The sequence below is a fragment of the Drosophila navojoa genome, chromosome 2 (assembly GCF_054131105.1).
Source record: "Drosophila navojoa isolate 15081-1374.11 chromosome 2, UAZ_NAV_1.0, whole genome shotgun sequence".
Lineage (NCBI taxonomy): Eukaryota > Metazoa > Arthropoda > Insecta > Diptera > Drosophilidae > Drosophila > Drosophila navojoa.
Genome location: NC_142890.1, coordinates 28,984,726 through 29,005,228, shown reverse-complemented (window position 1 = coordinate 29,005,228; position 20,503 = coordinate 28,984,726). Strand labels below are relative to the sequence as shown.

At 38.2% G+C, this 20,503-nt stretch overlaps 2 protein-coding genes across 14 annotated transcripts in view; one reads left to right on the top strand and one right to left on the bottom strand.

Moving 5' to 3' along the window:
- ps (RNA-binding protein Nova-1-like protein passilla) overlaps positions 1 to 13,021 on the top strand; it is a 34,261-nt gene extending 21,240 nt beyond the window's left edge. For 6 of the 13 annotated variants that reach the window (XM_089256089.1, XM_089256088.1, XM_089256085.1 and 3 more), the window contains 7 exons: positions 2,952 to 3,372; positions 4,930 to 6,040; positions 7,500 to 7,565; positions 8,418 to 8,561; positions 8,636 to 9,276; positions 9,358 to 9,892; positions 10,944 to 13,021. In XM_089256089.1, the coding sequence (XP_089112215.1) occupies positions 5,161 to 6,040; positions 7,500 to 7,565; positions 8,418 to 8,561; positions 8,636 to 9,276; positions 9,358 to 9,892; positions 10,944 to 11,164 (2,487 nt within the window). In that variant the 5' untranslated portion in view covers positions 2,952 to 3,372; positions 4,930 to 5,160 and the 3' untranslated portion in view covers positions 11,165 to 13,021. Of the gene's footprint in view, positions 1 to 282; positions 414 to 2,951; positions 3,373 to 4,929; positions 6,041 to 7,499; positions 7,566 to 8,417; positions 8,562 to 8,635; positions 9,277 to 9,357; positions 9,893 to 10,943 lie in introns of those variants that run through there. The other 7 variants (XM_089256096.1, XM_089256094.1, XM_089256097.1 and 4 more) reach the window with 5 other exon arrangements.
- A 5,537-nt stretch (positions 13,022 to 18,558) lies between these two features.
- LOC115563552 (putative maleylacetoacetate isomerase 2) lies at positions 18,559 to 20,268 on the bottom strand. The gene is made up of 3 exons (XM_030386751.2): positions 19,904 to 20,268; positions 19,518 to 19,848; positions 18,559 to 19,458 (listed from the first exon to the last, which is right to left on the bottom strand). Exons 1-3 carry the CDS (start codon positions 20,181 to 20,183, stop codon positions 19,329 to 19,331), a joined length of 741 nt encoding a protein of 246 aa, XP_030242611.1. The 5' UTR covers positions 20,184 to 20,268; the 3' UTR covers positions 18,559 to 19,328.
- Positions 20,269 to 20,503: the final 235 nt, after the last annotated feature.

Sequence of the window (20,503 nt, the reverse complement as noted above, 5' to 3'; positions counted from 1 at the left end):
CCCATTTGAACTCTGTGCTTTTGGGCTAGCTTGGACGCAGTCGCGCTGCTCTGTCGCTGGCTCCAGCTCTGTATCTCTGTCTTGCTCTCTCTCTTTCTCTCTGTCTCTCTGTCTCTCTGTCTCTCCGTCTCCAGCGGCGTTTCGCTTGTGCGCCACGGACCAACAAAATTCTTCAGTGCGATTTCAGCGCGCGCCGTTGCCGATCGTCGTTCATTTCGTTCAGTGCTCGCTCGCTTCTCGTCTCGCCCTGTCCGCTGTTGTTGTCGCCTTTTTGTCCGCACAGCCATTTTGTTAACAGAATCGAGTTGGCTGTCAACTAACCAGCATGTTGTTTGCCAGAACGCAGCAACAGCCGCCGCACCATCATCATCAGTCGCAGCCAGAAACGCTGACGCCGCTGCCGCTACAATTGTGTATGTGTTTGCAAGTGCAGTTTTAAGTCATACTCACACACACACACACATAGATACACTGTAATACATAGCAGGAAGACTGTTCTGAATGACCTTGTTAATTAGCATCGTCGCTGCAATTCGCCCAATGACAACATCCCGACAGCAGCGGCTAAGCTAATCGTTTATTTATTTTTTATCTAACTTTGTGTTTGCATTTCGTATTTGTGCTTCTCATTAGGCGCATAATCACATGAGCAGCGTCGTCATTCGACAATAATATATATATGCATGTGTGTGTGTGTGTGTATGCGTGTCTTTGTGTCTGTGGGGCCACGCTGCGTATGCGCAACTCGACATTTTGTGTGCGTCGCGACGCGACGCGTCGTCGTGTCAAGGTCGCATTTTCGTTTTGAAAGTTGCCAATAGCTGGGAGTCGCAGCAGTGCGAATACTTCTATCAGTCAGATAACATAGCTTGTTCAGTCACTCACTCACTCACTCACAACGACAACAACAACAACAACACTTTAAAACGATTTGCCTACGAGAAACCCTCGATTCGATATTGTGGCCAGGCCAGCCAGACAGCTATAAGCTACAAATGTAGCTCAATGCCAACAGCTACAATAATAATTCAAAAACTAGACACACTATGTGGACACAATAACAAAATAAACATACATATATATATGTATGTGTGTGTGTATAAACCTATTGACATTGACACGAAGAAGCAGTCGGAGGCGGCAAAGTTCGACTTTTAATTTGAGATTCTTATTTGAATAAATTGAAATGTATTCAAGATTCGTGCTCGACTCTGCTAATCAATGCCCACTAAAAGGTTTGCGTTAAAAATAAACCAAAACCGTGCGTCGTCTGTGTGTGTAGGCTGAGCCACTTCAATTTGTCAATGTGTCAGTTTGTCGGCTTGTCAGAGTTGTGCCTAAAAGAGCGGAGAGCAAAACATAACCTTGAAAAGCGTTTGAGCGTTTGAGCGTTTGAGTTTGTGTGGGCTCTCAAGAATGAGCATACCAGAAATGTCTATAGAGAAGCAACCTTGACAGCTAACCGAGGTACTCCATTCATTGAGAGCCGAACGAATGAGGCATTTACTTTTTTTGCTTCTCCCGCGTTGCTGCTGCTCTTTTTGTTTTGGTTTTGTTGCTAAACAGCTCGCAACGGCTCGTAAATAATAAATGCAGCCGAAAATTGGGGGGATTTCTATTGCTTTTCTGCTTCAAATCTCTAGCAACTGGTGGGCTCAGCTTCATTGTGTAAGAGCAGCAGCAGCAGCAGCTACTGTTGGGGCTACTATTGGCAACTAGTTGTTAATTTCTGTTGTTTGGCAACGCGCGGGCCGAGCAGGTGTGTCGTGGCTCGTGTGTCCAGTTGAAGTATAGCTGCTACCTCACCTTTTATTTTTTTGCGAGATCTGAAGCGAAATTGTGCTGTGACTTCTACACGGTAAATCAATTGGGGCCGTAGCGTCATTAAGGCTGGACGAAGATGATCTCACACATAATTTAGTTGGCTATTGTTGCTGTCGTAGTTGTTGTTGTTGTTACGCCCACCTTGTGTGTGAGCTGGAATTCGAATATATTAACGTGTTTTTGTTTCCACTTGTATTTGTGTATGGCTAACCAGCATTTAGTTATATAACAAAAACGAAACATGATTTCTAAATCATTCGCATTATTATTATTATTATTATTATTATTATTTTGTATTTCTTTTTTTTTTACTTTATTTTATTTTGTAATTGACTTTGCATTTCATTGGTTTCTGCTGGCCATTCAAATTATTAGCGTCATTCCGAATACTTATTTATTTGTATTCATATATATATATTTCTCGTTCATTCATTCGCTCGTAATTGCAATTAGCCAAGCGATTCCTCGCGTTTCCTGGTCACACGAATTGGAGTTTGTAATTGACCAAACTTCACATTTGAATGTGTCAAGGTAATTTGGAGTCGGCTTTCCGTAAACATGCGACGTTTGTGTTTACGAATATTGATCAGATACGCCTAATTATATGGCAATTAGTCGCTCTAATTAGAGGCTGGCCCAATGTTCCATTTACAGAACAGCCAGCGCATCAGGTCCACATTATTTTCCTATAATCTGTCTATCTACTAACCTTGGCGAAATCATCGATTCGGCGTCATTATAAATTCATTGTTTTATTCATATGCTCGCATCGAACTTCACCCCATTTGCACACAGAACATTTCCAGGCTCACACTAAACACATTCCACACATTTATATATTTCGATATTATTTTGCACAGATTTCTTTTTTGTTGTTATTATTATTCCTTTCTATTCATGCAATTGTGCTTGTAATTTGAAAATGAAAATGCGCTCCATTCCAAGATAATTTATACACGCGACAGCATTAAATGAAATTACGAAAATAAATAAAATATGACTTAAATAAAAGCGAAATACATTTCGATCAACTCTCATTGGGGCGACACACACGTAGTTGTTGTTGTTGCTTATATAGTAAACAAAAATATATAAATATATCAATTTCAATTATCTCCAACGCACAGCAGCATTTCCGCAAAACCAATAAAACCACAAACTGTACAAAAAAAAAAAAAAAAAAAAAACATTTAAATGTGAAATAAAAGAAAACGAGAAACAAAACAAAAACTCTATTGTGATTACAAAAATGACAAAACAAAAGGCGAATTTATTCAAATAATAACGCAATAACAAGTGACAAAAATCGAAGGCGAATCCATCATCCATCATAATCGTCGATCACAAGTCTCTAACTGGAATTTCCCAACACAGTCAGAATTTGGACTGAATTGAGCTGAACTGAACCGAACCGAGCTGAAAGGAAAGAGAAGTGGACAGAGAGAGAGAGAGAGAGAGAGAGAGTGAGAGAGAGACAGAGAGAGAAAAAGAAAAACAGAGTGAGAGAAAGAGAGACTCCATCCATAGTTAAGATCAACACGCTGAATGGTAAATTGTTGGCATAGTAATCGTATTCTAGGTGTATAAGAGCATTACCTTCCATACCATTATTGGATGTTGTGTAACTCTCGTCATTAACTACTACTATCTTATTCTCTCTATACATACATGGATATAGACCATCTCTCGCACAGATTGAGAAATGCAACAAATCACTTATACTACTACTACTACTACTACTACTACTACTTCTACTGTATTCTTCTTACTGCATATTTCTATTATTATTTGTAATTCTAAGAAGCATCAAGTTGCGAAGTGTGATCTGTAGTTGAATAACATCTTCCATCAAGCGATGATAACACGAGTACATGTGTGTACATAATGCAGAAACGATCAATCATCATAATCGATACTGTGCTTCTTGGCAATCAATCAAACTATCAATCAATCCATCGTGCAATCAATTCCGATCAATCTCCTAATAAAGCACTTCAAATCGAACAACAATTGCTGCTGCATCTGCTGCTGTTGCCGCTGCTTCATAACTCCAAACGCAACTGCAGGCGTCAATCAATCAATCAATCAATCTTCTATTTTTGTATGTAACTGTCAGTGCGTGTGTATGTATGTATGTGTATGTAACTAGCATAATACTTGAATATATTTTGATATTATGTATTATATATGCATATATACTACGATCTCTTTCCCTCTATCTATCTTTCTGTCACTTTATCAATCTTGTATTGTTGTTGTTGTTGTCTTTGGTGTTGTGTGGGAGCTGTCTGCCGATCTGTTGCTCATTGCATATGGCGCAAGCATTGCAAAGTACACAATAAATAAATAAATACGAATCCAAGCCAAGCACATCCCGATTGTCATCACTGAAAAAAAGAACACCATAATCGTCTACTACTTACTACTACTACTACTACTACTACTACTACTACTCTACTACTACTACAATATCCATCCAGCGCGCTGCTTTCGAATCAAATCAATGCAAATCAAATTCAACTCAGAATCAACTCAACTCAACTCAAAATCAACTCGACTCGAAACACTGCAAAACGTACTAAAACAAAAGGCGCTCTACCACTCTATAAACCTATCTATGACCTATACTTATACACCGCCACCTTCATCATTTTCCTTCCAAGGACGGAGCAAAAACAGCACACGGCCTAGCCTAAGAATCAAATCAAATCAAATCAAATCGAATCATACTAAACTCAACTACTCAGAGCTGCGTTTACACGAGCGTCAATCGAGAGCAGGATTCGGGAGCAAAAACCTCAGAAACAAGTTGGCAACTCGATAGAGAAAAGTATACACTGAGAGAAACGTCAAAGCTGCCAACTTAATTTTCGTTCTTTCTTTCTTTCTCTCTTTCTATATATATATATATGTATAATATATATATATATATATATCTATCTCCCTCGCTCTGTCTCTTTTTGTAGGCTCGTGTAAAAGCTGCTCAATCCAAAATGTTTCTCTGTATGTTTCATGTAACGAAATTGTAAGCGAACAAAAACAACGAACAACTAAGTTTAATTGAAAACAATTTCTATTTCTTTTTCTTTTCGTTTATTGTGCAAGTTTTTGAATTGGAATCGCGTAGAGTAGTTCTAAACTGAGCAGCAGCAGTCAAATTGATTAAAAATTAAAAGAAAACGACATTAAAAATCTAAAAACTATAAAAATTAAAAAAAATTGATTTTGAAAAAGTAAAAAATTAATGAAAATTAAAAGAAACAAATTATTTCCGTCGCATACGCAAAGTAACTCAAAGACTGAATGTGTGGAAACGGCAAGTGACGATCGCACGCTATGGAAAGTATTATAAATGTGGCGGCCCAGCAGATATTGCAGCAGATGGGCGCCGACCTATGTGGAGCAGGAGCAATGCAACATTCACAGCTGCAACAGCAGCAGCAGCAGCAGCAGCAGCAGCCGCAGCAGCAGCAGCAGGAGCAGCAGCATCTGCCACAGCAGCAACAGCAAGAGCTAGAGCTAGGGCTGGAGCTGGAGCAACAGCTGCAGCAGTATGCATGTATGCAGTATCAGCACTCAACGCCCACACAGATGACGCAACTGAGTTATCAGCAGCAGCCACGACAACATTCCAAGACAGGCACAACAAAAGCAACCACATCGCCATCATCATTACATTCGCTGACCAGCAGCGGCAGCAGCAGCAGCAGCAGCTACAGCAACTACAGCAACTACAGCAACTACAGCAACTTCAGCAACTGCAGCAGCAGCAATAGTAATAGCAATAGCAATAGCAATAGTAACATCTACGGCAACAATATCATTCACAACGCTGCATACTCATTAGCAGTCTTTAGCTATAAGCAACAGCAGAAGCAACAGCAGCAGCTGTCACTGAAGCAGGCACAAAGCAATCCTAATCTAAGCAATACTCAACATCATTATCACCAGATGGAACTGCAACAGCATCATCCAGCCAGTCACAATGGCTCGCCCGATAGCAGCGCATCGCCGATTGCTGCAGCGGGACAGCAGCAGCAGCAGCAGCAGCAGCAGCAGCAGCAGCAGCAGCAGCAGCAACAACAACAACTTAGTAAACATGAGACAACGGGAGCTGCAACAGCAAATGCAACAGCAGCAGCAGCAACTTCCACTGCAACTGCAACAGCAACGGCAGCAACATCCAGCTATAAGACTGCCTCCTGTTGGTGCTACGGTGAGTTTGATGAAAACACGCTATCAAATTCAGAAACTACAAACTAAATGATGCGCACGACTTCTTCTAAATATTACACACATCCATCTACAAATTCACAAAAAAAAAAAAAAATAATAATAATAATAAGAACACTTGCTCTTTCGCCCTCTGCATCTGTATTTCGCTCACAATTATGCGAACAAAGCGGTGAGCAACCGAAGTACAACTACAATAGCATCAATCAATCAGTCGATCAACCAATCAATCAGTCAAACGCCATGTCTCCATCTCAACACATCTGCGCTGCCGTCGAGTCATAAAAAAAAGTAAAACAAAAAAAAAAAAAAATGAAAATCAACAATGCAAATCAACTGAAACTAGCAAAAGATTTAAATATCTTGAAAAAAAAAAAGGAAACTTAATAATGAAATAATAATCAAGCATCAAGCATACACACACACACACATGCATCACATAACATCTCCCTCTCTCTCTCTCTCTATTATATATATAACATTGTATAACCACGCTGCGTATACTTAATATGAACTCGACAATAGTTCACATCAAGCATACGCAGCGTGGTTCGGCTGCATTTCTTTGTGGTGGCTGCGTTTGCCTTTGCTGCTGGGTCAGCTGATAGACATCGGGACGACCTGACACACATAGGTGTGTGTAAGTGTGTGTGTGTGTGAGTGTGAGTGTGTGGGGCGGCTTGGGCTCGTTCATGATTTGTGGCCTGAGCCAAGAGCCAAGAGCCAAGAGCCCCAGAGTTCTAGTTTCTGGCACTCGGTGACAGATGTGCGCCTCATTTCAGCGCTTGTATCTAATTAGAGAAATTGTTTTGAAGGACACTTGGCTTCAAGTGGCAACAAGATGACGACACAGATTTTAATTCTGAATGCGACAGGCACAGGGGTAGGGGTAGGGGCACTAGCAGGGGCGGGGCGCGGCCTGCCAAGCGAATCGGCTAAAATTAAACCCAGCCGTCAAGTCGCTCAACTCTCGGTTGGGGCGTCTTGGCGCGTGTGGACGGACGAGGCGAAATAGTCAGGTGCACCAGCTGCACGACGTTGCCGCTCAATGTGCTGCCCTGTTTTCTTTTTCTGATTTTGATAGCCTTGTTTTTTATTTGCCACGCTATGAGCGATTGTTTTGTGTAATAGAGCATCTCCGCTTGACACATTTTATTAATTGAAATTTGTTTACTCGCCCGTGCGCCACAGATTGCACTGGCTATATTGAATGCCAGCGAAATGAGATTGCAATGTGGCTGCGGTCAACTCTCTACTGTACTCACACACACACACACACACACACACAGACACACAGACACACATACATACATACATACATACTTTGACTGACGTCAGCTCGCTGCATATCTTAGCCTTTGTCTAATACTTATATAATTAAAGTGAATCGACGAATGTAACTAATGCAATGCTTGTTTATTTCCATCTCTCTTTCATTTTAGGTGAGTCAGTTTGTTCTGGAATTGAGGTTGAAATTGAAAATAATAACAATAATCATAATCATCATGGTAAGCTTTGTCATACTTTCATTAAATACCATTAACATTCATCTTTGTTATGCGAAACGCAGCGAAAAGTGTCCACAGATATCCGAGAGAAAAACGCAATTTTGTCTTTTTGTATCTCTTTCTATCTCTCTCTTTATCTATCTATCTCCGTTTCTGTAATACCCAGTTGAGCTAAACTTGCTAGCTGACAAACGCAAACTGATTTTAATTGGGCAAACATTACGCTGGGTCAACCCATTAACCGCTGACTCCTCTTGACCGCAGATCACTGACCGACCAGCTAACCAAATCTGACCGCCTGACCAGTTGACCGACATTCGAGTCCAAAGCGCTTAAGGCCATTTGCTAGTGGGGGGCACATTCGGGTGGGCGAGGGGAGCTTAGGGGGCTAGAGCTTTTCGTGTCTCGCCAGCATATTGTGTGTGTTGCATCCTCATCCTCTCATGGCTTGCCGAAACCGACTACTCCACAGCATTACCATAAACATTGGCATTGGCATTAGCATTGGCATTAGCATTGACCACATCAGTCAACACAGTAAACACACGGTACAGTAAACAGTCGAATGCATGTCCTCCACCAGCTACCCCCAAAAGCCATTATCCCCCATCATAACCAAACTCCGATATCAAACAACGTCCAGCTGCGCGCGGACGACAACCGAATGCTGTTATTATTTTGAATTTTTAACCTGCTAAACAGCTACCAGATGTGCGCCAAGATCAACTGGTCAACTGGGCAACTGGGAAACTGGGCAATCCCAACTGCAGTAAAAGTTACTTAGAGCTAAAGCAATTGTAATCACTAATCCATGGTCGCACTGTGATCTGTTTGTATTTTCGCAACTTGCAGGCGATACCACATTTCACATGAAAATCCTGGTGCCCGCGGTGGCCTCCGGCGCCATCATTGGCAAAGGGGGCGAGACGATTGCCTCCTTGCAGAAGGACACGGGTGCTAGAGTCAAGATGTCCAAATCGCACGACTTCTATCCAGGTGAGCATTGGGTAGCTGCATATCCGAATGGAATGTCGAATATGACGGGTTTCCCATTTTCCATTTTCCGTCAGGTACTACTGAGCGAGTCTGCCTCATCACCGGCTCCGTGGAGGGCATCATGACCGTGGTCGACTTCATAATGGACAAAATACGGGAGAAGCCCGACTTGACCACGAAGATCATCGATGCCGAGTCGAAGCAGGCCCAGGAGCGCGACAAGCAGGTGAAAATATTGGTGCCCAACTCGACTGCTGGCATGATCATCGGCAAGGGCGGCGCGTTCATCAAGCAGATCAAGGAGGAGAGCGGTTCCTATGTGCAGATATCGCAGAAACCAAAGGATGTGTCGCTGCAGGAGCGCTGCATCACCATCATCGGCGACAAGGAAAACAACAAGAACGCCTGCAAGATGATACTCTCGAAGATCGTGGAGGATCCTCAGTCGGGCACATGTCTGAACGTCTCCTATGCAGATGTGAACGGACCCGTTGCCAACTTCAATCCGACCGGCTCGCCCTATGCCACCAATCAGAATGCCATCAACTCAAGCACCGCCTCGCTGAACTCCACGCTGGGCACGGCCATTGGCGGCGCCGGCACTGCGGCCAGCCTCCTGGTCAGCAATGCGGGCATCAACTTGTCCCTCAACTTGAGCGCCCCCAATCCGACGCCCAACCTGGCGTTCGCCACACAGCTGTTGGAGCACATCAAGGTGCGTAGTCTGAGTAGCTCTAATCGCCCATCCACCCATCCACCCATCCATCTGACCCTCTTGCCATTCCGTCACTCGCAGGTTGCCATGCGCGGTGCTGGATACTCGGAGACCGCCACAACTGAAGTCTGCGCCGCCCTCGGGGTGCTGGCCAAGTACGGCGTGCTGGGCATGGGCGTGGGCGTGCCGCACACCAACGGGGCGCATCCGACGCTGGCCAACTACCTGGGCGTGACGACGCTGGAGCAGCAGACAGCCGCCGCAGCGTCAGCGGCCACGGCCAGCAATGTCTTCGGCGCTGTTGGGCAGGTGAACTTTGAGTACGCTGCCGCTGCGGCAGCTGCTGCGGCGGCCAATCGGCCCACGCAGTCGCAACTGGAGGTGCAATTCGATTCATTCCGCCATCTGGGCTCGGCCACCGCGCCCGCCGCCACGCCCGTTTCGCTGAACAACAACAGCTTTGGACTGACCGGCGCCACCGGTACGGTGACTAGTGCGCAGCTGGGCGCCGCCGCCTCGATAGGCGGCCTGAGCAAGAGCCCCACTCCGGGTGATCTGGGTGCCAAGGATACCAAGAACGTTGAGGTGCCCGAAGTGATTATTGGCGCTGTTTTAGGTGGGCAACCTTTCTATTATTCCTACTAAAATTGAACAACAACAACAACAACTACTACTACTACTACAAGAACCACAACAACAACAACTACTACAACAGCAGCAACCACAACAACAACAACAACAACCACAAACAGACACTTCCGTTTTCCAGCACTATTAATCCTTGGACCCGTTCACCCCTTCCCCTTAGCCCCGTTTTGCATATTTTTCGTTTATCGATGCGATTACTTAATTGTAGGACTTAGCCGTAGTTATATACATAGGCGTAACAAAAGAGACAAAGCCATTGCACACAGACACAGGCACATTCCACGGCAGGCATTCCAGTTAGATAGGTGATACGATCAGATCAGATCAGATCAGATCAGTTGTTTGAGCATTTCCATACGCACTCCTTAAGGCATTCCCAATTATACAAATATGTAGCGAAATTTCTAGTCAACTTCTTGCCCACTCACACACAAGCACACACACATAGACACAGAGCACCCAGCACCCAGCATGATCCCATGGTCATCCACTCACGATGATATGCCATAAGCCACATTCCGTTCGAATAATTTCGAACCTCTTTCGAAGTTGAAGATTCGCTCATCCCCAAGAGAACTCAAAAAGTAGTTTTCAATTAGCAGTAGGCGATATGTTGAGGACCTTTTCTTGGTCGTAACGAATTTTTGTTGTCAATATTGATGAATATGTAAATACCTAGCATACTATACTACATTATATTGGAATAGTGCAATTATCGGGTTTAGTTTTCGTTTGTTTATTGGCGCAGTAATTATTACCTCAGTGTCGCAGTTTGCATAGATAGATAGTTAGGTTGGGCCACAGACATACGGAATGGAATATAAATACAAATATTGTTATATTTTTGATTGATGTTGGTCCTTAATCATATAAGATTTTCTTTCCACCCAAGCACACCCACACTTAACCCACACACACACACACACACACACGCACAGAAATAGAAATACAAACACATACATATATACACATATAAATAATTACAAGACATTTAACATAATCTGATGCAAATATTCCAGGTCCGAACGGTCGTAGTTTAGTTGAAATTCAACATGCTTCTGGCGCAAATGTGCAAATTTCCAAAAAAGGCATATTCGCACCTGGCACTAGAAATCGCATTGTAACCATAACTGGTCAGCCGAGTGCCATTGCCAAAGCGCAGTATCTAATTGAACAAAAAATTAACGAGGAGGAGACAAAGAGGGCGCGTCAAATTCCATTAACCACTGTTGTGAATTAATAATCAAGCAATCAAGCAACCAGCACAACAACAAAAAACAACAACAGCTATCCCCCCATATAAAACATACATATAAACAAAACGTATTTCCTCAAAAGAAAAAGAAAAGAAAAGCATAAACATAAATTAACAAAAGAGAAATGGTTCATTTATTTAAACAAAGAAAAGCGAAAAGCAAAATACAATATGCAAATGAAAAACTAAAGGAAAAAATACAAAGCTAATACAATAACAATAATAATAATAATAATAATATGAAACAAAAAGCTAATTTAAAACAAATAACATCAGCAGTAGCCATAAAAACACACATACACAAACACACACCAACACACACACACACACACACACACACACGCACACACTAAGCCATTATCAAAAGGCATTAGCAATGCATTGAAACTTCTGATGAGAATCGCTTAATGAAATAATGAATTCGAAGCCTTAGCAAATTTGATTTGAGAGAGAACCTTGTAATATAGAAGCTGCATTTGTTTGCCACGCTCAATATGTGCATATGTACATATGTATATACATGTATGTACATGTATATATTTTTTAAATTGATCAATACCTTTGGGATAATAATACCTTTGCTTATTTTTTGTTGTTGTCATATGTTGCGTGTTTTTCTTTTGGCATTCTGAGAAGCTAAAAACTAGATACACACACATATATATATTTACATATACATATATATTTATATGCATATATGTACATGTATGCAATTCATATACTAATTGTTGGCTCGTCTTCATATAACAAAACACACACACACACACACACACACACACACACACACACACATGTAAACACAGTCCAAGCGAGTAAATTAGACTAAAAAAAAAAGAAAATGAAAATGAAAATCGATATGTTTGTGTAATGAGAGCGTTTTCAGTGAAAACATCAGGTGATTTTCCAAAAGAAAAAGAAAACAAAAATGACAAAAAAGAAAATGGTGTCCAAATAAGGTAAATATTTTACTACACGAACACAGATACACATACACAGTCACACACACACACACACACACACACACACACACACACAGACATGTATATGCGCTATGAAATATATGTACAATAAATACACCTACAACAATTGAAATGATAAAAGAAATGAACGCTTGACAGGCTAGTGATAATAACTATTTGAAACACTTTTTACCTCAAACACGATTCTGATTGCGTTTCTTGTTTTCTGTTTCTGTTTCTGTTTTCTGTTGTTGCCCTTTTGTGCTTATTGCTATGTTTGTTTAAAATATGTATATATATATTTCTATCACTAAATATATCTATATATATATATACATATACATGTCTATATCTGTATATATATATATGTACACACACACATATGTTTATATAAAATAATACGTTTTAGCCCTTAATATTCTATTATGATATACATATATTGTTAAAGATGTTGATCATGATAATGTTGTTTAATTTAATCGAAAGAGTGGTACGAACCATACCAAAATATATACAAGTGGTGTTAATGTTTTGCGCGCGCACGTGAGTCTCCTTTTTGATATTGATTTTATGCTCCTTTATGCTAATTTGTTAATCCTCATACTGATATAATTTAAATGTCTGTGCGACTTTTTAGTTCCAGTTTCGACTGGATCCCTTGATTTCCATATATATATTTTTTTTCTTCATAACTTGTTTTTTTTTTTTATTGCCTTTATATTGTTTTGGCCCGATAGAGAGAAAGAAATCCGTTTGGCACATTGTTACATTCACCATGATTCTTATCTATTATATTTTGTTTTTGGAATTCTGTTCACCATGATTTTTGACATACATTCTAATCTTAAGTTTTACATTTGCTCTTCCTCACCCCAAACGAAAATACATCACAATTTTAACTTTAATTTAAAATAATTATTTCAATGGCTCTGTAAAAAAAGAACACATCTACACACACAAATCGGCCAAAAATATCCCGTTGTAATTTATATGCTAGACAAGCGAACGAAAATAATTATTTTGGCATCACACTTCGATTTTTTTATATTCATTAAAACACACCCATATGATTTACCTGTAAAGATAATGATAAAGACATATACATATATATATATTGTTTTATTATGGCCGCATACTCCTACACACACCCACACATACACACACATATTATGTAGTTTAAAGCTCCCTTTTATTATTGACTAATTAAGAGATGGAGAAAAAAGCAAAAATTAAATAAAAATATTGCCAAAAACGAAATAAACCAAAATCTCAATGTGTTTAATTGAACAGCCATATTATTCACCACAACTGAAACCAAACCACTCACAAACCACCAGCACCACCACCACAACAACTCCACTAACAGCGTACTCTAAACAATTCTGCAACATTATCATGTCAATCAACAGTCAGTCAGTCAGTCAGTCAATCAAACTCTCAGTTCAATTTCAAAACAATCACTGAAAACGCTCAAAAAAATAAATGAATAAAAAAAAAAGCTAATGAATTATAAACCCAACTCTAAGCTAAGTTTATGCAATTAAGTTGAAAAGTTGTTCACATTATTTTATTTTTATTTTTTGCTATTATTGTTAAAGCTTATCTACATTTATTCTTATTTGTGCAATATTTATATAAATAATATAAGAATAATAATAATAAATTTGCGCCAGACGAAGAGTTAAATAGTTACAAATGTTCTAAACAACAAGAAAATGCAAATGCAAACAAAAACCCAAATCGTGACAAACATATAAAACGCTTTAATAAGCATTGACACATGAAACACAAATCTGAAGTCAAGTGAAAACAAAAGAATATAATTTTGAAAGTACAGTCGAAAATGCTAGTGTGCCTTGAAACATGCAAAAGAAGAAAAAAAAAAAAAAAAAAAAAAAATTATATAAAAAATATGAGTATAAAAACAACCAAATGATAAACGAAAAAAAGAAAACATTCTTTTGTTTGTTATCTTATAATGTATAATTACAGTTTTACATAACTAAAAAAGATTCGATAATTTTTAAGAGAAGCAAGGCGTACAGAAGAGTGCAGGCTAATAACGAAATAACAAATCAAATTGACAGCAATAATAGACCGTCAAACCTAATGGCAAATCGTTAACACACAGACACTCTCACACACAGAGACAAATATGATTAGAAGAAAACAAGCAATATAAAGACTACAACGATGAAGAATAACATTGAATTCTTGAAATACAATTTCTCAGAAACTTATCTCAAACGGAACAAGCATAAGACACTGAAACCCTCTTAGGCCTTCCCTTCCATAACCACAGCAACAACAACAACAACTACAATATCAACAACAAACAAAATTCGTACATTTTATCGTCTTTTTGTCATGGCAATCGAGAGAGAAGCAACGGCGCCATGCATATGCAATACACACACACACACACACACAGTATTACATATGCACAGGCATATATGGCATATTCATAGACACTTCACACAGCTACACACACACACACATGCATACTCACACCCCCTCACTCACACATTGGACATACTAAAACATATATTATCATATGCGCCTGCTCACTGAGTTATGTTAAATGTATGAGGTTTATACGGTATCTTCTAATTAATGTAGAGAAAACAAAGAAAAAAAAAACATTAAAAAAAAAACAAATATACACATATGTATATTTGTACTGGATCTGTGATATGTATTAAAAAAAAAGAAAAAAAAACTTAAAACCAAAAAATAAAAGAGAGAAAACACAAGCAAACAAAAAGCGAATAGCTATTATTATATATATGTATGTATGCGCACATGCATACATATGTGTGTTGCGTATAGATATCGATTTAAACGAAACACGAAATTAATTATGAAATAATTAATTTTTTCTGAAATGACGAAAAGCTTTACTTCAGAAGCAAAACAACTAAAACAAATTTTACAAAAGCAGCGGGCATTTTCTTTCATCAAATATTTGCCACTGGTACGAATCGTTCTCGTTCTTGATCTTGTCGCCAGATCGTAGCCTAATCGAAAACTTGACCCATTATCAATGTTAATATGACCCATCTCTATGCCACGCCCACGCCCTTGCCTTTCGCCATGCCAGATCGACTGAGTGTGTGACGAAAAAGAAGACGAAATACTGAGGTCGGGGTTCCACCAACCCGTCAGACCATGTGACTATGCTTGTTTTTCTTTCTTTTCGCTGTATAATAAAGCCAACTTCAATCGCCCAAAATATTTACAAAGATTCTCAATGCATCTCTTCTTCTTGTTGTAACCCGGATTATTCATAGTTAATCAATGAGAATTCAATTCAACCGGTCTCCATCTTTGAATCATTTCATGACATCAATCAATCAGCCAATCACTCAATCACGCCTGTTCTCCCAGCATCCCCGACACTTTAGTTCAGCCTTAGATCCTTCGGAGAGGCGTTCGCATATTTTATTTTGCGAGTTTTATAAAAGTTATTAACAAATGCTGTTATTTCAGCGACGGAGTCTATTAGAGTTAAACTAGTGCAAATGAAAATTAAGCAAAATAAACTTTTATTAACTATATATATAAATATTTCAATCTTGACTTTAAAACGTTAAAAAACAAAAATAACTAAAAAGAAGAAAAGAAAAAAAAAAAACATTTAAAAACGAGAGCGCAAGTAAACGAAATGAAAAAGTAAAATAAATGAACCACAGTTTTTGCTCTGTAAAAAAATATATATATAAAAAAACTTATATGATAAGAGGAAGAGTTACATTTATCAATAAAAATCAGATTTATTTTCGTTTGTATGGTAAACTGAAAACTATACATCCACACATACATACATCTATACGTATATAGTATGTAAATCATAAATGAAATTGTTACTTATCATTTTTGTTATGCTTTGCCTCCACACTGTTATTAGGACAATTAAATATAAATGCATACTAATAATAATAATATGTACACACATACACACACACACACACACGTATATATAAACTATAAACAAACTGACACACAACACACACACACATACCGTTAACAAATGTGCAAATGGAAATACAATATTTGTATGTAAAGTTCTGTGGCAAGAGCAAAGCAATACAGATTTATTTATCACGTATACGCAGCGTGTCCAGACTTTGATTGTTAGTTTGAAGATGCCATGGCAAATAAAATAAAACAATACAACCCAAAAACAAAAATTAAAAAAAAAAAAAAAACAAATCAAAAATTGGCATACATTTGTACAATGTATGTAGTTGTCCACATTTGCCATTATGTGTTTAGTATGGTATTGGCAACAACAATAATGAGAAGCCGTCTTACAACAACAACTGCAACAGCAACAGCATACACATTGAACCTATTAATAGTAATAAACAAATTATATTTGAATATATATACAAGCATACATACATACATACATAAAGTAAATGCGTACATACTAAATATATAAAACTAGTTGTTAGCGTGATACATCAAATTATTATTATTAATTAATTCCTACAAATAAATGGCCTAGCAATGATACAAAACAATCGTCAATGGTGCTGTGCGGAGTTGCACTTTCAACTGGACACGCCCCCACTCCCTGCTCCTTCAGAGATTCACGCCTACCCCCAATCAAAGCGTCATGTGCAGCTCAGTTCAAAACCTTGCAAACCAAATTTGCCCTGATGGATATATTGTTAACTTGTTTCTTTTCCCGTTATCGATTGAAGCTAAAGTAGCCTTGGACTAAAACTATGAAAGTATAAGACTAAGACTCTTGCATCACAGAAGCTCATTAAACGCAAGCCCCAGTCAGACGTTACCTTCTTATATAACTATATATATGTGTGTATTTATATATGCACTGATATATATATATATATACATACATATATGATCAAGTCCAGGATAGTTAATATTTCATTTCAATTTCACAATCGCATCAGTCAGTAGTAAGGCCAAAAACAAAATGTTAACTCTTGTTCAAAATCGAAGTTTTGATTTTATTCTCGTATTTAACGTAGATTTCAATGGAATCAAATGAAACCCTAAGATAGTAGAAGCATACGTGAGTACCTTAGGATGAGCAAAATTTAACTAATAATAGATAAAGTTGCAACGCTACTCTCGCGTTGTCGCCAAAGTACGGGGCACAACGTGGGGAGTTTCTGTTGAAGCTTTCATACAAGCCACTAGATTTTACGATTAATGCAGCAACACCAAAAGTATATAAAAGTAATATATTAAAAAAAAAAAAAAAACATTTACCTAACAACTTTCTTAGACAAAGTCAACAACAACTACTTACTATATAATGTATAATGCATTGTCCAATTATGGCAAAAAGCGAGGAAAACCAACCACTTTTTACACGAAAATTGATCGAAACTCAGTTTGCACTTTACGAAGAATACAAAGAAACGAAATCTAAATGTTAATTCACCAGAATTTTATAAAATACAAAGCAAATAAAAGTAAACATTATGAAGCGAAAGAAAACCTCATTTAAATGTTGGTCATTTGAAAACGCTCGTAATCGCAGACATTCAAGCAAGCAGAACATCATGGAAACTCATTCAAAAGTAAAAGTACTAAATCTTTTATGATTTGACTGTGATAAAAAAAAACAAAAAAAAAAAAAAAAAAAAAGTAAAAAATGACAAAGAGACGAAGTAATGAAAGTGAGTTATTAAGAAATGAATTGTATAATAGAGTATGTATAAATTGAATGTATGTATACACACACACACACACTAACACCAATACACTCACAAAAAAACACACACAGCCACAGGTATGTGTAGGTGCACTACTGTGGCTCTGAAACACCCAATAAGTAGAAGCAAATTCTTTGTATGGCAAGAGCCATGTACGGCCTAGGATATGTTGTTTAATTAGCAATAAAATAAGTACGTATTTACTTACTGCGAAAAAAAAAAAAAACAAAAAGAAACCTATAAAAATATGAAAGTTTTACTTATACATATTAGCAAAATATTTAAACAAATTTTAGCAACAAAATATCGAGGAAGTATCGAGACAAAAAACAAAAAGAAAACTTCATTATTAATTAAATGCAATAATATGAAAAGAAAAGAAAAAAAAAAAAACATAGATGATATTTAGTTATGCTCTATTAAAATTTATAATCAATTGAAGTTTTATATAAAGATGATATTCAAACTAGCTAAGCAGCAGGTTTTATAAATATATATTTACCCATTAGTTGATTTCCATTTCGAATATCTCACAGAACCTTCATAAAGAATTTCGTTTCAGTTGTCGTTTCCCTTTCTATTTGATTTTTCTCTCTTTTTTGGAAAGACGAAAAACAAAAATAAATTTATAAATACAAATAGTCTAGAGTGTTGAAAATAAAAACAAAAAATCAAAACGTAACGTAGCTCATTCAAATTTTAAAAGTAAAAGAAAAAGAACACGTAATTTTTGAATCTTCTCGTATAATAAAATCAAATCTTGTACAATTTGGATGATGGTGCCGAGAGGCCCGCCCAACTTAAAGAGTATACAACCAAACCAAACCAAACCAAACAGTTACCCTCTCTACATATTAATTATATACAGATGCATATAGTACATTTAACCTAAGGAATCATAATCCAAATCAAATGAAATGAAACTCTTTACGATCAGCGCGACATATAGCCAAACAGCAGCAGCAACAGCTGGACACAATAGCAAAAACGATAGAAGCGGAAAGCAAATTCAAGTTAGTTAGGATCGGGTGTATCGATTGTAATGTCTAATACATTATACCGAAGAGATAATGCTAATGGTAAATGGTAATGTTAGTAGTTATAGTGAAACTTGTTGAGCGCATATTTATATATATTCATACAAATATATAGATACACGCATAACAAAACAAGCCGTAACACCAACAGAGATGTTAGAGATCCGTAATGAATTAACAGAAGTAATTGTAAAGTAAAAATCCAAGTCAAGGTACATCAAGAGTTATAAAATACACATACATATAACATGAATTACACATTTAAGAAAGATTATATAAAACTAAAAACAAAACAAAAAAATAATAAAGAATATATTAAAAGAAACAGATTTTTTTATTAGTCTTCGACTTGATGATTTCATTCAATTTTAATGTGTATCTAATTTTTGATATTACTTAAAATAAACTAACGTTTTTATTTGGAAATGCAAACTCTTTTTCAGACACTTATTACAATTTATTTATTGGCCAGCTTGGCTGGACAGTCGGGTTGACGGTGAGGATGGCAGGCGAGAAAAACTTCATTTGTTGCCAACCTCTGATCGAGCTCCACAATTTTGGGAAAGGCTTCCAGGTTGACTTTGTATCTGAAAGATGAAATATGCTTTACCAGCTTCTGTTAAATTGTTATGTATATAGAGCTCACCGTCTGGCATTGAAAACCTGTGGAACGAGACAGCAATCTGCCATGGAGATCTCGTCCCCAACACAGTACTTGCCAGAGGATGCGGCAAGCACTCTCTCCAGGCCACGAAAACCTCGTGATATCCAGTGCTGTGCCCACGCCATGCTCGCTTCCTTACCCAGATGCTCTAATACGATGCGATTTTGCAATGGCTGAATGCCCGAGCAAATGATCTCGACAATCTCACGCACCTTGGCACGTTTTAGCGGGTCTTGCGGCAGCAGCGGGTTCTGGGGTCGAGTTTCGTCCAGGTAATGCATAATCACGACGGAATCACACAGTGTTTGGCCATCTAAGCGCATAAATTTGTTAACATCATACGATTTTATCAATTCCTCAAAACTCACCAATTTTGAGTGCTGGCACCTGCTGCATGGGATTAACCTCCCTATACTCATTCGTGTAGCAGTATGTTTCATCGGGCTTGATCAAGCTGGTTGGCCTGATATCATACGGAATGTTCTTCAAACCCAACGCAATGCGCACTCGCCAAGAGCACGAACTGGAGAAATATGAGTAGAGCACTGGCCTTGCATCACTTGACATCGTAGAACTGGAACTGTAACTGCGTATACCACTATTGGCCAACTGCAGGCATTTGCCTGCATGGCTTCTAAATGCATTCATGTTGATTGCCCTTGACTCGGTTAAATCAATCAATAATTTGTTTGTTTATATATTTACATATGTAAGTACTTGTCCAGTGCATTCAGTGAGCGAACTGAAGTTCGTTCCGAGCAGCTCTTATCAGTGATTGGACTATCGATGCTAGAAATATCGATTCATCGTTCATGGAGGCTATTCGATATCCGTTTAACGAAAGTGATCGACACAATTTAGTTTGGTAAGAAGTTTATTTGGTTTTTCTTGTTTGTAATACATATGTAGTTAATAATTGGAACTGTTACAATATTGTGGGTATTAACATAGCATATGTTAGTCGATTG